At 41.8% G+C, this 19420-nt stretch overlaps 1 protein-coding gene across 1 annotated transcript in view; it reads right to left on the reverse strand.

The window, feature by feature from the left end:
- The window catches only part of KIF13B (kinesin family member 13B), a 227320-nt gene that overhangs the window by 60490 nt on the left and 147410 nt on the right, over nucleotides 1-19420 (reverse strand). Inside the window, exons 24-30 of the mRNA XM_030555191.1 lie at nucleotides 18565-18697; nucleotides 17138-17284; nucleotides 13965-13994; nucleotides 11619-11718; nucleotides 11120-11246; nucleotides 9465-9520; nucleotides 7202-7326 (exon numbers count right to left, since the gene is read on the reverse strand). Of these exons, the coding sequence (XP_030411051.1) occupies nucleotides 7202-7326; nucleotides 9465-9520; nucleotides 11120-11246; nucleotides 11619-11718; nucleotides 13965-13994; nucleotides 17138-17284; nucleotides 18565-18697 (718 nt within the window). The remainder of the gene's footprint in view (nucleotides 1-7201; nucleotides 7327-9464; nucleotides 9521-11119; nucleotides 11247-11618; nucleotides 11719-13964; nucleotides 13995-17137; nucleotides 17285-18564; nucleotides 18698-19420) is intronic.

Genomic DNA, 19420 nt, shown 5'->3' on the forward strand with positions numbered 1-19420 from the left:
TCTGATAGGTTTGGTCCTTTTCAGGTAGGATGCCAAGGCATGCCTGACATTGAGGGAATGAAGGCTGCTCTCTTCAGCAGAGGCATGGAGTTTCAGGAAGAAAACAGGTAAGTGGATGGTCTGGTTGACATGGAATTCAGAAATAACTGGGCAGGAATTTAGGATGGTGGTGAAAAGAGACCTTTTTCCTTGTGAGAAACAGCATAGGGTGGGTCTGCAATGAGGATTCCCATCTTCCACAACTTTTTTGCTGAGGAAACAGCAACTAAATATCCCACTTTCGTGGACAAGCAGGATATAGGGCATGTTGCTAAGGGTTCTAACGGAGGTCTGGTGAGTGTAAATAGGACAAGATTGTGGCCCTACTGAGGTGTAGGTTTGACCACTAGCGGAAAAATCCTGACTAGCCTTTTCATGAATCTCACTGTCACTGGGTGAGTGAAAATGGAATGTCCATCTACTGGAGGAAGGAAGACACTGATCACTGCAAGATGAACCTGCAGTGAGCCAATGGGAAGACCTGAGGTTGTTTGTTTGTTTTTTAAAACAGGAGAATCTAAAACAACGGGGACATCTATGAAGCTAGGAGAAGGCTGATTATGCTGAGCCAAGGTAGAGAAGCATCTCCATTTAGTTAGGTAACATTCCTACTTTGAGGGGTACTGAGCAAAAGCGTTCTAGTTCTGATGCCCATGCAAACACCAGGCCATGAGGTGGAGTGGTTCTGGATTGCAGGATCTGATTCTGCCTTCTTCCTGCGTAAGGAGATCTGAAAAGGGGTGGATCCTGATAGGAGGAGGAGGGACTGACATTCTCAGGAGTTCTGGGAATGAAAACTGCCTGGGCCAATTAGGTGCTACAAGAACAACTCTGGCACTGTTGTGATGGATCTTTCTCAAGACCTGTGGTAGCGACTCATAGCTCCTCTGGAGCAGTACAGGGGAAATTTCCCATTCACTGGGATCCCTTCACATCCCAACTGAGGTGTTCCACACACAGGGTCTGCAGAGAAATACTTGCTCAGTCTGTCTGCTAAAGAGTTTTGAGCACTTGGAAAGTATGTGGCTTGGATGGTGATGTGGTTTCTGACGTACCAGTCTGAAGCCTGACTGTTTCTAGGAACAGATCTCGCTTTGCCCTGTTTGTTTATGTAAAAGACCATGTTGCTGTTGTCTGATGTTACTTGGATACAGAAGTAAATGTATAAGCAAATTTAGCAGACTGCCCTCAGTTCCAGTAGATTGATGTGCAGTCTGGCCTCTTGTGGGGTCCAGGTACCTTTTACAGTGTGGTTGTTCATGTGAGCACTCTAACCTATGAGGGATGAATCTGTTAGAAAAGCAGACTGGGGGCAGGAGTGCTGAAGGGGATTTCTACTATGGCCTGGTCTACACTACGCGTTTAAACCGAATTTAGCAGCGTTAAACCGATTTAACTCTGCACCTCTCCACATAACAAGGTCTTTTATATCGATATAAAGGGCTCTTTAAACCGGTTTTTGTACTCCTCCCCAACGAGAGGCGTAGCGCTGAAATCAGTATTGCTAGGTCGGATTAGGGTTAGCGTGGCTGCAAATCGACGGTATTGGCCTCCGGGCGGTATCCGACAGTGCACCACTGTGACCGCTCTGGAAAGTGATCTGAACTCAGATGCACTGGCCAGGTAGACAGGAAAAGCCTTGCAAACTTTTGAATTTCATTTGCTATTTGCCCAGCGTGGAGTTCTGATCAGCACGGGTGGCGATGCAGTCCCAAATCCAAAAAGAGCTCCAGCATGGACTGTACGGGAGATACTGGATCTAATCGCTGTATGGGGAGACAAATCTGTTCTATCAGAGCTCCGTTACAGAAGACGAAATGACAAAGGATTTGAAAAAATCGCCAGGCTATGATAGACAGAGGCCACAGCAGGGACTCAGCACAGTGCTGCGTGACAAGCATAACGGAAAGCCAAAGAACCAAATGGACGCTCATGGAGGGAGGGAGGGGGACTGAGGACTCCAGCTATCCCACAGTCCCCGCAGTCTCTGAAAAGCATTTGCGTTCTTGGCTGAGCTCCCAATGCCTGTAGGGTCAAAAACATTGTCCAAGGTGGTTCAGGGTATATCTCATCAATTTACTCACTGTCCCCTCCCCGTGAAAAAAAAGGGAAAAAAATTGTTTCTTGCCATTTTTCAATGTCACCGTACGTCTATTGCATGCTGCTGGTAGACGTGGTGCTCAGCGCTGAACAGCAGCATCCCCTCCCCTTCCTTTCCTGAAGGCAGATGGTACAAAATGGTGGAAAACTGTCATCATCCCGTGAGTGCTCCTGGCTGGCCTCGGTGAGGTCAGCCAGGGGCACCTGGCTAAAAATGGGAATGACTCCCTGTCATTCCTGTAAAAGCAGCAAAGAATCCTGTGGCACCTTATAGACTAACAGACGTTTTGGAGCATGAGCTTTCGTGGGTGAATACCCACTTCCTCAGATGCATGTAATGGAAATATCCAGGGGCAGGTATATATATGTGTGCTAGCAAGCAAGCTAGAGATAACGAGGTCAGTTCAATCAGGGAGGATGAGGCCCTGTTCTAGCAGTTGAGGTGTGAAAACCAAGAGAGGAGAAACTGGTTCTATATATATTCACCCACGAAAGCTCATGCTCCAAAACGTCTGTTAGTCTATAAGGTGCCACAGGATTCTTTGCTGCTTTTACAGATCCAGACTAACACGGCTACCCTCTGATACTTGTCATTCCTGGTAGGCAGTACAAAATGCTTGGTAACCATCCTCATCCTAGCAGCTGGAGCCTGAGCTCCATCAGCCCCACCCCCCACTTTCATGTCTAAAGAAAAGATTCTGTACTCCCTGGACTATCCTAGCAGCGGGAGGCTGCACTCCTCTCCCCTCCACCCTTTAATGTCCTGCCTGGACTATCATAGCAGCTGGAGGCTTCCTCCCCCTCATTTTATCTCTCTAAAAAGCCAGTGTTTCTTATTCCTGCATTCTTTATTATTTCATCACACAAATGGGGGGACATTGCAATGGTAGCCCAGGAGGGTTGGGGGGGGAGGAAAGCAACAGGTGGGGTTGTTGCAGGGGCATCCCCTAGAATGGCATGCAGCTCATCATTTCTGCAGGATCTCTGGGGCTCTGACCTGGAGCAGCTGTGCTCTCTGGCTCTCTAGCAGACTTGCCCCATATTCTAGGCAGGACTGACTATTTTTAGACAAAACATAAAGAAGGGAATGACCCGAAGAGTCATTCCCATTTTTGTCCATGCGCCCCCGGCCGACCTCAGCAAGGCCAGCCAGGAGCATCCATGGCAGAAGCAGATGGTACAAAAGGATTGATAACCGTCATCGTCAATTTCCAATTGCAAATGGTGCAAAATGACTGATAACCATCATCTCATCACCAAATTACAATGGCAGATGGTGCAATAGGGATGGTAACCATCTCTGCTACTGTGCAAAGGCAAATGAATGCTGCTGTGTAGCACTGCAGTACCGCCTCTGTCAGCAGCATCCAGTACACACACGGTGACAGTGACGAAAGGCAAAACGGGCTCCATGGTTGCCATTCTATGACGTCTGCCAGGGCAATCCAGGGGAGAAAGGGCATGAAATGATTGTCTGCCGTTGCTTTCATGGAGGAAGGATTGAGTGAGACATTTACCCAGAATCACTCGCGACAATGTTTTTGCACCAACATGCATTGGGATCTCAACCCAGAATTCCAATGGGCAGGGGAGACTGCGGGAACTATGGGATAGCTACGGGATAGCTACCCACAGTGCAATGCTCCAGAAATTGACGTTAGCCTCGGTACATAGACGCACACCACTGAATTAATATGCTTAGTGTGGCTGCGTGCACTCGACTTTATACAATCTGTTTTACAAATGTAAAATCGGAATAATCCTGTAGTGTAGACGTACCCTATCACTTGTTCTGGATTCAACCACCAGATAAGACAGGCAATGATCCTAATGGGAACGGTCACTCTGGTGTTGGTGCGATCCTCATCTGGTGAGTAGACCAACCAAAGCCAGATCTTAAGACATTGTAGATGAAGTCTGGTGAATGGTGTCACATAAGTGCACAAGCCCATGTGTCCAGAAGAGAAAGGCATACTTTGACCATAGTCCTTGGTAATCTGTGCTATCAGATTGCTCATTAACTGAAAATCTTTCTCGTGGGAGGAAAGCTCTTGCTGAAATAGAGACTGCTCTGACAAACTTTATTTTCTGTGTGGGTGATAAAATGGACTTTTCTTTTTTTGCACAGACATACAGCACTGCTAGAAGATGGAGCAGGAACAAAGTCGCCAGTCTGACATCTTGGCTGGGGCCACCTGCTAAGAGCCAGTTGTTAAGATACGGGAAAACTGTGTACCCTGACATCTCATTTGGGCTGCAGCCACAGAGAAGACCTTCATGAATACTCTAGGTGCTGTTGCTAGTCTTACGGGAAGGATTATGAACTGGAAACGTTCCAGATCCATTAGAAACCAAAGGAACTTTCTTGATACTAAGATGGCACTCATTCTATTGCCCCTTGTTGGAGGGGGGAGTCCGCCTCCTGTTTAAGAATCACCTCATAAGAGTGGTCCCTGAAGGGGATCAGGAAGGGGATTTGTGGGGAGGGAGAGAGAAACTCTATGGAATATCCTTAATGGATAAATTCTAGGACCCAATTCTCAGTCGTGATAGAGTCCCAATTGTGGGTGAAAAGTGAGAGATGGCCCCCAAAGATAAAGTGGGTAAAGGTAGGTGGCATCAATGGCAGTGAAGGATATCAACTGAGGTGTCAAAAGTAGCCCTTAATTGGTGGCTGAGAATAGGCTGAGATTATGGAAGCTGAAAATTGATGTCTCTGAAGCCTGATGTTTACGGGGGATATGGGTGGTATAATGTCTGTGGAGAGGTTGGTCTTGACCTATACATCTGCCTCTGGTGTTGTCTCCTCAGGGCTGTGGTGTAAATTCCCATGGAGTGTAGAGTTGACCAAAAGTCTTTCAGCAAGTGTAGGGACTCATCCATTCTCCATTAAACAAATTTAGCCTGTCAAAAGGCAGGTCCTGTATGGCATTCTGGACCTCTTTGGGGAGCCCTGAAGAGTGAAGCCAAGACTCATGCTTCACAACTATGCCAGTGGCCAAGCCTCTGAATGCAGTATGCACTGCATCCGGAAGAAATGCCTTTGCCAACAACTGGCCTTCCTCTATCAAAGACTGAAATTGGGCTCTGTCCTCAGGGGGAAGCTTGTCCTTAAAGTCAGCCAGCCTGAAGTAATTGTTAAAATCACATTTTGCTAACAAGGCCTGACAGTTCGCGGTATGAGTTGTAGGCTTGTAGGGGAAAAGACCTTTTTTCCTGCACAACGTCCAACCTCTGAGTCCTTGTGAGCAGAGTGGTCTTGGGATGTTGTAACCTTGCTCTTTTTGTGGCTGCCTGTACCACCAGGGATTTGGGTGCTGAGTGGGAGAAAAAAGACATACAGCTTCTTTAGCAGGGACAAAATAGTATTTCTCAGCCCTCAGGCATGGGGTTTCATGAGGTGGAGGTATGCCAGGCCACTATTGCTGGCTTCATGATAGCGCCATCTTGCTTGGACCTGCAGCCTACAGAACATCCAGAAGATGGTATTGGAAATCATGAATCTCCTCCAGTATTACATGGAGGCCATTGACTATCCTCTGCAGTAGCTCCTGGTATGCCTATGGTCGTCCAGCAGAAATGGTGAGGATGGAGTGACAGCTTCATTTGGAGCTAGATTGAGATTCCCATTGGTGCCTGTGGATCCGAATTAGGGTCCTCCTCCTCTGCATACTGTGACAGATCTGGTGGGTGCTGAGGAGAGGTGTTGTATGACTCTTGGATGGATCTGAGGTGTCTGCCACAGAGTTTCCATGGGCTCCAATAAAGCCCATGGAAATATCTATTTACATTATCTATTTACAGGCTACCAAAGAGAAAAGCTGGAGAAATCTGTGGACACGGGGATTCTGAGTCAGGGCATGCGATGAGTAAGAAGGAACTGGAGAGGTGTCGGTCAATACTGCCTCTTATGCCCTTGGTCTGGAGCACAAGGAGAATTAATGCGCACCCAACATTGCTTGTTAGAATGTATGGATTCGGGCACATGTGCACCCAAGTGTCGAACACACACAGGGATCAGCACCCAAAGAAGAATTGAGACTTCTTTAAACTCAAGGCCATTTCTCTTTGAAAAAGAGCTACAAACCTCCTAGATTTTTGACTATACATTTTAAGAGGACAGGACCATTCAATCTTGCTAATTATGAAAACACTCCAGAAAAAGCAGAACTGATTATGAGAGTCTTTGGAAGACAAATTTCAGTAGACTTCACCTAAAAAAACACCCATTTTTTGCATGATAGCTGAGAAATATTTTGCCTGAACAGTGTTGAAGATATTCGTAAAATACAGAAAATCTATTAAGCTTGAGGGAAAAAGGGAATTTCCCTGCTCATAAAATAAAAATAAAATTATTGAAAGTTGATACTACGTATCTTCAAATAATTAGAAATATCACATGTAGCACTCTCTTTGGGTTTCTTGTTTAAAGTGCATGCAGAAAATTTTTAATAATTTTAGAAGTCTGAGGAAATTCCCAGACAAAAACAACTGTGTTAAGTTGGAGTTAAAGTTTAGAGTAAGTACCTGTAATTTAAAGTAAAAAAAAAAAAAAAGTAGTTATAGGAATGTTGCGATTATCCCAAAACCAAAAAATTCAAAGTTAAGGTTACACTGAAAAGAAATCAAAACATGCTATCATATGGAAATGCACAGTTAAGGTACCCAAACAACTGCAATTCCACTTTAATGTAGTTTTTTTGGCGGGGTGAGAGGGGAATATAATGAAGTTCCATTCCTAGAGAACAGTTTAAAAACAAACTATCAGCCTTAGAAAGTACAAGAGCTGTATACTTGATATGTCAGTCTAGCTAAGAGGTTGCCTACACATGATAACTAATCCAGATTTAGGTATGGTATGAATTAAAAACAGATTAACTCCATGTGTGAACGTTTTTATTTTAGACTAAAAGAGAGCCTTATGGTGAATTATCTTAATCCTCTCTGGAAGTGGAATAGTTATTCTGGAATAACTTGCTCTGTAGACAAGCCCTGTTAAGAAAAGGTTAAAGAGATGAGAAGACTCCTGATCTTAAGCATTCTGGGCTGTACTTTTGCTTACCTCACTCTCATGGTGTTTCACAATCTGCAATTCAAAGAATTCCTCTTCCTCTTCCCCAGTGAGAGTAGCATCCCATCCACCAGGTTCTGGGTCATCAAGGTTATCTTGAGAGCTAAAGTCATCCGCTAGGAGCACAGAAGACTCAAAAATGTTAAAAGAAACAAGAACTGTACTCCATTCAAAACAGCACAAGAGTAGCGGTGTTAATTTTTGTGTACTGGCCAAACGATAGTTTGGACAATTATTTTCTGCCTAAGCAAAATTCCACCTTAGCTTCATTTCAATAGGGTATCCTTTACACCTTGCCTGAAACTGTTGTGTTGCATTGTAAAGAGAGTGTGCTTGTGGTTTGGGAGCCTTTGGTATGAAGTGTGCTATATGAGCTCCTTCCTACCCTGGGACTTGTGGCAGTGTTTGAAATCGTTATAGACTTGGTTACAGAAAAGCAGTTATATCACTAGCATCCACAGCTAATGTGGTTACAAATTGTGTCACACCCTTGTTTAGAACTTCAGTATGGGATATCTAGGGCAAGGAACCTACAGCAGTTTCAGACGGAACAATTTAAAAAACAATGTGTTCCTGTGTTGCTTGTGCTAACAGCCAACATATGTTGGAAAAGTGCTCTCAAACACAATTCTGGTCGAGCTACATGTGGTCAGTCACTGAACCGTGGTCATGTGAGCAGGGCCTCAGTTTAGGTAGTCATTCTAGTACTTACTAGTGCCAATATCAAAGCAGACTTATATTTATTCAATTATATTATATATTTGAAACAGTTTATCTCCCTCCTTCTTTACATCCCTTATCAGACACTTCTCAGCTGGTGAATTTCTTGAGTTTACTATTCACCTAGGCTGGAATTTTCAAAGGAACCGAAGAGTTATGTGCCCAACTCCCTTCAAAATCCCAACACAATTTTATTTGCATCAATTTTCAGGCTAGAAAGGATAATTATGATAATCTAATCTGACTTTCTGCATAACAAAGGCCAGATAATTTCATCCAATAATTCCTGTAGCAAGTCCCATAACTTCTGGTTGATCTAGATGATACATCTTTTAGAAAGACATCCAATGTTGATTTTAAAACTTCACATGATAAAGAATCCACTACATCCTTGGTAAGTGGTTACGATGATTTAATTCCTCTCATTGTTTAAAAAAATTAATAAATCCGGTGCCGTATTTATAGTCTTGAGTTTATCAAGCTTCAGCTTCCAGCCACTGGATCTTTTCCTACCTTTGCCAGCTAAACTAAAGAGCTCCCTACATTCATAAATCTTCTCATGTACCTACAGACCATGATCAAGTAACTTCCTGACATTCTCTCTGGCAAGCTAATAGTCTGAGCTTCTGAAGTCTCTCACTGTAAGAAAGTTTTCCCAGAATCATTCTTGTAACTGTTTTCTGAACTCTTACAAAATCTGTCATTATCCTTTTTGAAGTGTGGACACCCCAACTGGACATGGTATAACGCTAATGGTCACAGCAACGCTGTATATAGAGATAACATCACCTCTGTACTTTTATTTGATGCTTACACATCCAAGGACGATGTTAGTCCCTCTTAGCCACATCATCACACTAGCAGCTCATGTTCCACTGGTTATCCACTAGGACCTTTACGTCCTGTTCAGAATCACTACTTTCCAGGATACAGTCCCCCATTCTGTAGGTGTGGCCTGCATTCCTTGTCCCTATAGGTATGACCTTGTATCTGGATGTATTAAAAGGCAAGTGAGCCCAGTATACCAAGTGATAAAGATCAATCTGCATAACTAACCTACCCTCACTTACCATTCCACCCATTTGTGTCATATGCAAACTTTATCACCATTTTTTTCCCCAGATCTTTGATAAAGATATTGAAGAGCACCGGCCAGGAACAGATCCCTGTAGGACTCCACTAGAGCCATTCTTTCTGAATGATTATTCTGCATTTACAACTAGCTTTTATTGTTAGCTTCTAAGTTTTATTCCCTTGGTTATTTTATACCTGCCTTCTTCCTGTCTGTTCACTTATTTAAGGTCTGCAAAAAACAGAGAGGATAAAAATGTATTGTTCATTCTGTATATAATTGCTGTGTATTCTGGAGCATGAAACAATATAGTTGGATGAAATAAATGTAATTCTAATAGTCTTTTCACATTAATAAACCCGCCACTCAAAGAATTTCTTCATTTTATTAGTTTGCTTCTTAGTTCCTATAATGTTATTGGCTAGACAAAGTTTATTTCAAATGCTGTCTGTCCTCTCTTACCATTTAAGTCAAGGAAAACAACTGGAATATGGGTTTCCATACCAGGCACTGGAGTCCTAAAACATAAGATATTGACAATGGTGGCATTTAAAGTGAAGCAGATTTATCCAGAACACGTACCTTAAGATACAAGCCAACAGAATAATACATTCTGCACAGCTGCGATTGTAGGTCAAGCCAATAACCTTGGCAAATGGCTTTATTTTAATTTACTCTTGCAGATACAGAGGGACTCAAACTAAATTGGTATTTCTTTTACACTAGCTCCCTCACAAATTATTACATTATTTGACCTCTGCTTTCAGAAATGTTTTCTTGCTTCTAAACTGCTAATAGCAAATTCAAAGTTTCTTTATTTACACTGACATGTACACGTATTAATGCAAAAACCTCTGCATTAGTAATGCGATTGAAGGTTGGACCGTTAGTCGTGAAAAGTCAGGAAATGCAAATACGAAGTTCCAAAAGCAAAGTTAACTTGCCCACATGGCACAACTATTATGCTGGTTGTTAAACACCCAAAAATAAAAATAGGAATAGGAAGTCGTACACATGTGCAGCATGTCCAAATTAACACTGCTGTTTATATTTTAACTTTTAAACTTCCTGATATGTTGTGATTTAAAGGTGCAACCTTAATGTTTTATTTTATATTATATTTTTCATTTCCTATTTTTATAACACATTTGAGAAAGATTTTGTAAGAAAAAAAATTGAAAAAAGTTAGTAAGTTGCTTGAATTGGCCTTTGCACATTCCCCTAGATGCACATGCATTCACAATACATTTCTTCTGAAGTATGTATCTTACAACTACACTGTTTTCTGCTGTGCATGGAGTTTCAAGTTAAAAAGCTGCGAATATTTGAAAAGATGGCATATAAGTAAGGAGTGAGGACGTTCCTATGCTTCAAAAGCATTAGTTTTAACAAAGTTCAACTTAAAAACCAAAACAAACAGGATCCAGTCAGCAAGTGTAGTTAGAGGTTTTCCTCATACTCTGCACAATGTATCTTGTGTCTCCTTCTTCACTACCATGCTCTCTCTCCAAACAACTCAAATGCTGATCAGCTTTTCCTCCAAAGTAGAGACCAAGCACAAAAAACTTCATCCCAAGTTAGAAGCAAGTGAATAGAGTGGCTTAGAATAGAAACTGTTTTGCATCCTTTACTGCAGTTGTTACCTGCAGCTGCTATAGTATTGCAATCTCAGTCCACTGTAATTTATTGGTTTTAATATTTAGAAAATTATGTGCAACACCTGCTGACTAAACAGATTCTATGCTTAAACCAGAAGCACACAATGTTTCTGCAGATGGAGTTTTATTATGATAGAGCAGCCTTTTAAGTGAAGGAACTACATAACAACATATTAACTAATTTTTTTCATGCTAAGTGCAGTGGAAATAAATATTAATTTTTTTTCAAAAGTCATATTTACATTTTGGTCAATAATAGTATCATTTACTAAAGAGTGTTTCTGGATTTCAGTTACTGAGACCAAGAAATTAATTCACACTAACACTCCTAATTTAACCACTTTTGTCATATGACGTACATAATCCACATTTGGTGGCGCAGAAAATGGCAGCAGTCCAAGCCAGGAACAGGCTGCCCATCATTTTTATATTCACTGTGGCATATAGTAACATTCATACCACTCTGCTGGAGCTCCAGGGATCCCACTGCCAGCAGAAGGAACCATTACAGCATTCCTTTCTTCAGTAAGGGTGAGCCTCATCTCTAACAGTTGTGCCTCCCGATCTGTATCATCTTCTGTTTTATCTGGAAAAGTAGGACAGTTAGAACAAGAAGATGCAATGAAAAAATGCTCTTTGTGATGCATATTGGTGGTCTCAACCCACGTTAGAGGGCCACTGACTTTATAAACCCCCCCCCCACCTCATCTAGTCACCCTGCTGGCAGTTTCAATAAAAACGTCTATTACTCTGTAAGTATACACAGATTTTCTCTATAGTGCTTTCTGTTTGTGACATGAGTGCATGTCAGAATCTCGTTCTCATTATTCTCCCCAAACTGATGATTTCAGAGATTCAGCTGTTCCTTCCCCTGGCTACTTAATTTCACACACGTTACAAAAACAAAAATACCGACATACACCCTCATCCCTCCCACTACCAATAATGTTTCACCTACCAGGTTTGCTGTCGAGTTTTTGCAGCTGGTGATCTAGGTATTCCTGACGTTTTGTCAATGCGTTCAGCCATTTCCGACGCAGTCTCTCCAAATCCCTGTCCTATGTAAATGAAGAAAGCTGTGTAAGTCCTGATCCAATAACACCAGCGTTTCCCATTTGTAAATATATGTAGCTTTCAATCCATCTGCTCGTACTTTTTATTTTTGGCCACTTTCTCCCCTGAATTAGTGCCCTGGGGACTACAGAAATGAGATATGGAAGAGATCTCCATTAAGTCATCTAGTCTACCCGTTATTCTCCTTTATTACAGGATTGTTCCTCACATTCAGTCACATCCTATGCCCCATCCTTGCAAGTCTTGACTTGATCTGGCAAGTCTCTCTCTCTAGTTATTTTATATTCTCTACTACTCATTTAGGCAACATAAATGTGGAAATAGGAAATTTACAGGATTTATATTGTCCCACAGCATCACTTTATTGTTAACACTAATACTGTGGCAGGGCCAGGAAAGTACAATCAGGATTAGAGCCCCCATCTGCACTATGTGCTTTACAAACACATAGTAAGAACCAGTCCGTGTCTTACAGAGTTTCCAGTCTAAGGATCCAATCCTGTATTATGGGTGGGCTGCTGCACAGGTAATACCGGACTGGGGCCATGCTATTTTTGGTAAGATATTGTTCCTGACATTACATATGAATTCCCCCTTGCCTAATTTGATCCTATTATTCCTCACTGTACCATCCCCCTAAGACTTCCTTAAATATTTCTTCTCCTTTGTTAGGCATTTCATCTACCAAGAGAAAATGACTGAAGCAAACCGTAACCTGCATGGTTTTGAACATCTACAGTCTTGTAGAAACGCACCTAGAACCCTCTCTTAGCCCTCCAAAGACAAAATTAAACACAGGAGCTCTTGTTGCTATTCTTATAGACTTATACTACTGGTAAGAGCAACAATGAGCATGAAGTGTTTTTTGCCTACTTTTGTGTACTTATAATGACAATGTATCACAAATATTATGCCACACCAACAACTCTGTGGCATCTTATAGACTAACAGACGTTTTGGAACATGAGCTTTCGTGGGTGAATACCCACTTCTTCAGATGCATGTGGTGGAAATATCCAGGGGCAGGTATATATATGCTAGCAAGCAAGCTAGAGATAACGAGGTCAGTTCAATCAGGGAGGATGAGGCCCTGTTCTAGCAGTTGAGGTGTGAAAACCAAGAGAGGAGAAACTGGTTCTGTAGTTGGCAAGCCATTCACAGTCTTTGTTCAATCCTGAGCTGATGGTGTCAAATTTGCAGGCGCTGTAGGAGAACACTTCAACCTCCCTGGCCACACTATAGCAGACCTTAAGGTGGCCATCCTGCAGCAAAAAAACTTCAGGACCAGACTTCAAAGAGAAACTGCTGAGCTTCAGTTCGCCTGCAAATTTGACACCATCAGCTTAGGATTGAACAAAGACTGTGAATGGCTTGCCAACTACAGAACCAGTTTCTCCTCTCTTGGTTTTCACACCTCAACTGCTAGAACAGGGCCTCATCCTCCCTGATTGAACTGACCTCGTTATCTCTAGCTTGCTTGCTAGCATATATATACCTGCCCCTGGATATTTCCACCACATGCATCTGAAGAAGTGGGTATTCACCCACGAAAGCTCATGCTCCAAAACGTCTGTTAGTCTATAAGGTGCCACAGGATTCTTTGCTGCTTTTACAGATCCAGACTAACACGGCTACCCCTCTGATACTTGACACCAACAACTTTGTGAAGTTAAAAAAAATCCCCATTTTCGTGTGTGCATGTGTCAAAATAGAGGTTAAATATCTAGCCCAAAGTCACAGTGAGTGGTGGTCCTAGGAACAGAATCCCTGTCCTGACTAGTAGGCACATTTTGATCATTAGCCAATATTTTATTCCCAGGTCCAATATAAACCATGTTCATAACATAAAACAGTGTGAATTATTTTGCTTCTATGCATCTTAAACATTATACCTGTGACTGCTCTGAGCACAGCCAATCCTAATCCACAGGCTGTAGATACAGAGGGGAAGCATGTCACAGAGCAGAGAAGATAAAAGGAACCATGCCTTGTTCAGGATACATACGTTAAATGTATCCCATTCTTTCAGTGAGAAAAATGCCTCTTAATTCTGGGTCAGATAATATATAGTGTAAAACTCTGTGTAAGATTTTACAGTGACTGTTTAGATATTCATGCCTCATACAGTGGGATGTACAATGTTGATGTCTATCTAATACTGAAAATTAGACCAGGTAATCAGATCTACAAATATTTATATTTGAAGAAAGATAAATGTTGCTCTATTTACCTGGTAACTGTCCATATCATCCTCTCCTTCCTAGGCAAAACAAAAACAAATCTAAGTCATTCATGAACACTTTTATATTAGAAAATACATTAAGTGCAAAAGCAGTATTTATGGTTAAAATATTACCAGCTGTATGTGTAATTCTGATTAAAATGTCTAGCAATGTAGTACACTGGGGACAGATACTGGTAGACCAGCTTCACTGTATTAATAGTGGATAGCAGTGCTACTTGCACCCACTACTTATTTTTCCTTTATAAATCTTGTTTGGAAGGGTATTGTAATTGAAGATTTATATCACTTAGTATAAACAACTGGAATGTATTTTCATAGTTTACATAGCAATTAAAGGAAAACTCCAGTAATAAAGGATTCTAATCACTACATCTAATTGCCAAGAAGTGATTGCCAAAACATTTGAGTGGTTTAAATAAGAACGAATAATTATAGTGAAAAGGCACATGCAATCTATCCATTCTGATGGATACATGATAGGACTAGAGTAAGAACCTACTGTTTTATTAGTAAGAGACAGGAATTATTAAGTCACATTAGCGGTCACCACACAAAAGCTGTGACACCTTGATTTTCAGTCCTTTCTGATGAGACACAGAACCTTTCATCAAAATGACCTACATCAAACTGGGCCCCTTGCTAGAAAGTATCACGATGCCAATCAGGAGTGAGACACAAAGCACCATTCACTGAATGAAGGAAAAGTAAAAAAAGCAAAGGATTGCCAAAAAATATTTTGGAAATTCATTCCTATACTTACAGTCTCATTGAGTAAATATTTATCTAGCTACTTAAGGGATAAAGGGGAACTCCAGTGAAGAGTTAAGTAACAAAAGCAAATTTTAGGTAAGTGAAAGTTAAAATTAAAAAGGCATACATTTTCTTAATTTCAAGGTCTTTGGAAAACTTGATACACATGAAAGAAAAATAAATTAGAGTTGCAGATATGCAGAATGAGAACCCAGCGGTTCAAAATAGATGGTTATGTCACTTTAATAAAAAAGGTTATTTAATTTTGGGGATTATAGCTTTCAAAAAAATTGTAAAACGAAAAGCATTAAGGTCTGGTCACAGGATAGAGTGGCCTTTTAAGGGAGTTGGGCTCAATCCACCTCTGCCTTGTTAGCTGCCACTCCAGTGTTGAGCTTTGAGATAGATTAGGGAGCTTTCTCAGTTTAGTTATGGGACAAAGATGTGAAATAAGACTCTCCTTCCATAAAGTTTAGCCAAAGCATTAAGTCAACCAACAATACTGGGAGCTGGAGGACCACTGTGAAGAGACACTCAACCAAAGTGGGGAAACTGAGGCAGCTGTTATGTCACAAGCCCATTCATTCATCCCCACCCACACTGAATTTCCAACTGATGACAAGGGGCACTAGAGTGATTTTAAAATGCAAAAGAAACATACATCTCTGCTCTCTTAAAACTAAAAATAAATAACTGAAGTTTTGCTCCTTGAATTTTAAACTTTTCCAAAATCACATTAGCCATTACTTAAGTACAATCCCCATTCATACATTATAATTTCTTAGGGTTTGAAACTGCAACTGTCTTCCAAGTAAAATCAATTACCAAAAACAAAGCTCCTAGCAGACTTCATGGAGAGTCTGGCTTTTCTACCTTTTTGGGGTCTATACGCACTCTTTTTGAAAAGGGTTTGTGTTTTTATTCATTTAGTAGGGTTTTTTTTTAAAAGAAAGAAGAGGAAGAAGGTAAAGCAAAAGTGTGTGTTAGTATTGCAAGTCTCATTCTATTATAAGGACTTCCACCATAAGAAGAATCATAGAATATCAGGGTTGGAAAGGACCTCAGGAGGTTATTTAGTCCAACCCCCTGCTCAAAGCAGTCCACAACTAAATCATCCCAGCCAGGGCTTTGTCAAGCCTGACCTTAAAAACCTCTAAGGACGGAGATTCCACCACCTCCCTAGGTAACCCATTTCAGTGCTTTACCATCCTTCTAGTGAAAAAGTTTTTCCCTTATATCCAACCTAAACCTCCTCCACTACAACTTGAGACCATTACTCCTTGTTCTGTCATCTGTTACCACTGAGAACAGTCTAGATCCATCCTCTTTGGAACCCCCTTTCAGGTAGTTGAAAGCAGCTATCAAATCCCCCCTCATTCTCCAGATGAGTCCTCACCAATGCCAAATAGAGGGGAATGATCACGTTCCTCGATCTGCTGGCAGTGCTCCTACTTATACAGCCCAATATGCCATTAGCTTTCTTGGCAACAAGGGCACACTGCTGATTCATCCTTGACTCAGTTTGTCAGAGGGTGGAGATGGATAGCAGGAGAGAAATCACTTGATCATTACCTGTTAGGTTCACTCCCTCTGGGGCACCTAGCATTGGCGACTGTCAGTATACAGGATACTGGGCTAGATGGACCTTTGGTCTGACCCAGTACAGCCGTTCCTATGTTCTTATATCCAGCTTCTTGTCCACTGCAACCCTAGGTCCTTTTCTGCAGAACTGCTGCCTAGCCCCTCAGTCCCTAGTCTGTAGCAGTGCATGAGAGCCTTCTGTCCTAAGTGCAAGACTCTGCACTTGTTGAACCTCATCAGATTTCTTTTGGCCTAATCTTCTAATTTGCCTAGGTCCTTCTGTATCCTAACCCTACCCTCCAGTGAATTTACCACTCCTCCCAGTTTAGTGTCATCTGCAAACTTACTGAGGGTACACTCCACACCATCCTTCAGATCATTAATGAAGATACTGAACAAAACCAGCCCCAGGACTGACCCTTGGGGCACTCTGCTTGATACCAGCTGCCAACTAGACATGGAGCCATTGCTCACTACCCATTGAGCCTGATGATCTAGCCAGATTTCTATCCATCTTATAGTTCATTCATCCAGCCCATATTTCTTAAAGTTGCTGGCAAGAATGTTGAGGGAAGATTTTGGGTAGCATTTCCTAGAGAAAGTCAGAATCTAGATTTACCCATCCATAGCTAAATATATTCACTGAAAGAATATTGTCAAAATAGTATTTAGAAGTCACTGTTTCACATAGAGTAGGGTAATTTACAGCCAGTGAAGTTGCTCAAGAAGTGAATTTGTCCCGAAAGAGCTTTCCACGTGCATCTGCAAGCCTCTGAACTAACATTTTTCCTTCCTGCTAAAGGTCTTTTAATGAGACAGAATCTTACCTGATGAGTCTCATGAACTTTTGGTGACTTGACATGTCTTATTTGAACACAGCCAACTCCAACAGATAGTAGGGCTTCTTCCATTAGAGGCAAGGTCCCGGATTCCTGCACCGACTTCACTTCAGCCTGGATTCGCCGTGACTGCCCCTTCACAAGGGAACAATTTGAAGAACTAAAAGTCTTGAATGGTGAAAACTTAGTGACAGAGAGACCTCTACTGGTGGTGGCTTTATATATAGTCAATTGGAATCTGGTGATTGTTCACTACATGGAAATTGCAAGCTTTCATGTGAGACATGACATTGGTTACGTAGAGCTACCATTCTGCTGCAAGGTCTAAATCCACAAGAAAGTGTGGGACATTCAGTGAGCCCAACAATCTGTTTTTGATGAAAACTTTTCAAAGATTAAAAAAAAAAACCCTCAAAAACACTGAAAATAGGATTTCCCCCCATCTGTTTTGAATTTGTACACTTGAGGGGAGAGAATGTAACTTAGCAAATGTTACTGAACCTGAAATTAACTTTATGTGGGACTGGATTTCCTGACTGTAAACCCTCATTACTGATGTTGTCAGCACAGCTCTAGGAACAATGCAGAATAGGAAATCATACTAGTCTGGGAGTTCAGGAGATACCGTGTGTATTTAACAGATACTAATTTTATAGAGTTCTCTGACAGGTGGACTATATTTTAAAATATTAAATATGCAGGAACCAGAGAACAGAAGTGTAGCTGGCTAAGAGGATTAGCAGTAAGATAATGGGTACTTCAGCATCAGGTTTTTGATCACGTTCTGCCTGGGTTGATTGTAACTAAAAGTTGTTTTCTGATGGCTGTTCAACATCCTGTGTGAGAGGAGTCTGCTTTGAGAATTTGGTCCAGTCCAGTGTCCAGGTGTCCATATCTTTAAAAAATATCTTGTCAACTGGTTTCTCAGTTGACAGTCTCAGCACAGTGGCCAAAACACTAAAGTAGACAATTGAGAATGACCTATCCTCCAGCATCAGGGGCGGCTCCAGGCCCCAGTACGCTGCCATGCTTAGGGCGGCGAAATGTCTAGAGCAGCCCCTGTCCAGCATCCATGGTTCCCTCCAGGTAAGGGCTGAAACACACTGGCAGAGCAGTGTGAGAAAGCTTCCGCTGCTGTTACCCACACTATGTCTGTTTGATGGGTAACAGAGGACCACAGTCTGCTAAGGGTCTCTAAATACCTACACAAAATATAGAAGGTATCCAATGCATTTCCCTCTAGACTGTAATTGCTTTAAAGCTGATCAAATACTGGGCCTAAGTTTGATGGTTCCTTTGTCATAAGCCCACTATTAAAACTCTAAGAACCAGTACAACATACAAGATTCCCTGCTTCCTTCAGAATGTTAAAGCCAGTCCCTTTTCACAGGTGACTACTGCAGTTGCCATCTTACCTGTCTGAGCTGAAAGACGCCACCAGTGTTTACGTCCTTGGCAGGAATCACCTCAACTGGACAGTACTCCCCGTTCTCATTAAGTTCCAGAATCTGAACCCAGAGCTCCACTTTTCGGGTTACCTCACTCCACCTGAAAAACATATCAAATACCATTTCACAATTTACTTTTTTTCTTTTTTTAATTAAATTGCTGAGTCAAGTTACATGACTGCTCAGTATTTGCAGAGATTACAGGCAGGGGAAGGAGAGATACTTTTCAAGTGTCACTTATGCCTGGAAAAGATTTTTAGTTACCCATTGCTACTTCTGAGCTAACAACTAACGATGACACTTTGGCCTAAAACTTTTGTAGATACAAGACCTCTTCATACTGGTTTGATATCAAACGAGTGCCAATTAAACATCAAGGTCAAATTCTGTTCTCTGTTATACCCATCCAATCCCACTGACTTCAGTGCAGTTGAACCAGCATTACCGAATTAAGGTTATTCTGGTTTCATGTGGCCCCTCTCCTGACTTTCTCCATCACTATCATCCTCTCTTCCTTCAAGTTTTACTCCTAAAATGCACTTCTTCCACAAAGCCTATAAAATTAGTCCTCCCTTCTTTGAAAACCCTAAACTGAAAAGAACAAACTTATTCTGCAAGACCCATGTGAGACACTGGCCGACCAGGTGCCAGCTCTTGCCACAGCTCTAGACCTCAGCCCAGCACTGACAAATTCATTGCTGGAAACCATTTTGTTTCACCTGTGTGTTAGTAAAGATGGGCACTGGATTTATAACAATGTGTTTAGACCAATGGTTCTCAACTCGTGGCTCACTTGAGGCCCAATCAGCACACAGCTGCGGCC

Source organism: Gopherus evgoodei, chromosome 3, assembly GCF_007399415.2.
Source record: "Gopherus evgoodei ecotype Sinaloan lineage chromosome 3, rGopEvg1_v1.p, whole genome shotgun sequence".
Taxonomy (NCBI): Eukaryota; Metazoa; Chordata; order Testudines; family Testudinidae; genus Gopherus; species Gopherus evgoodei.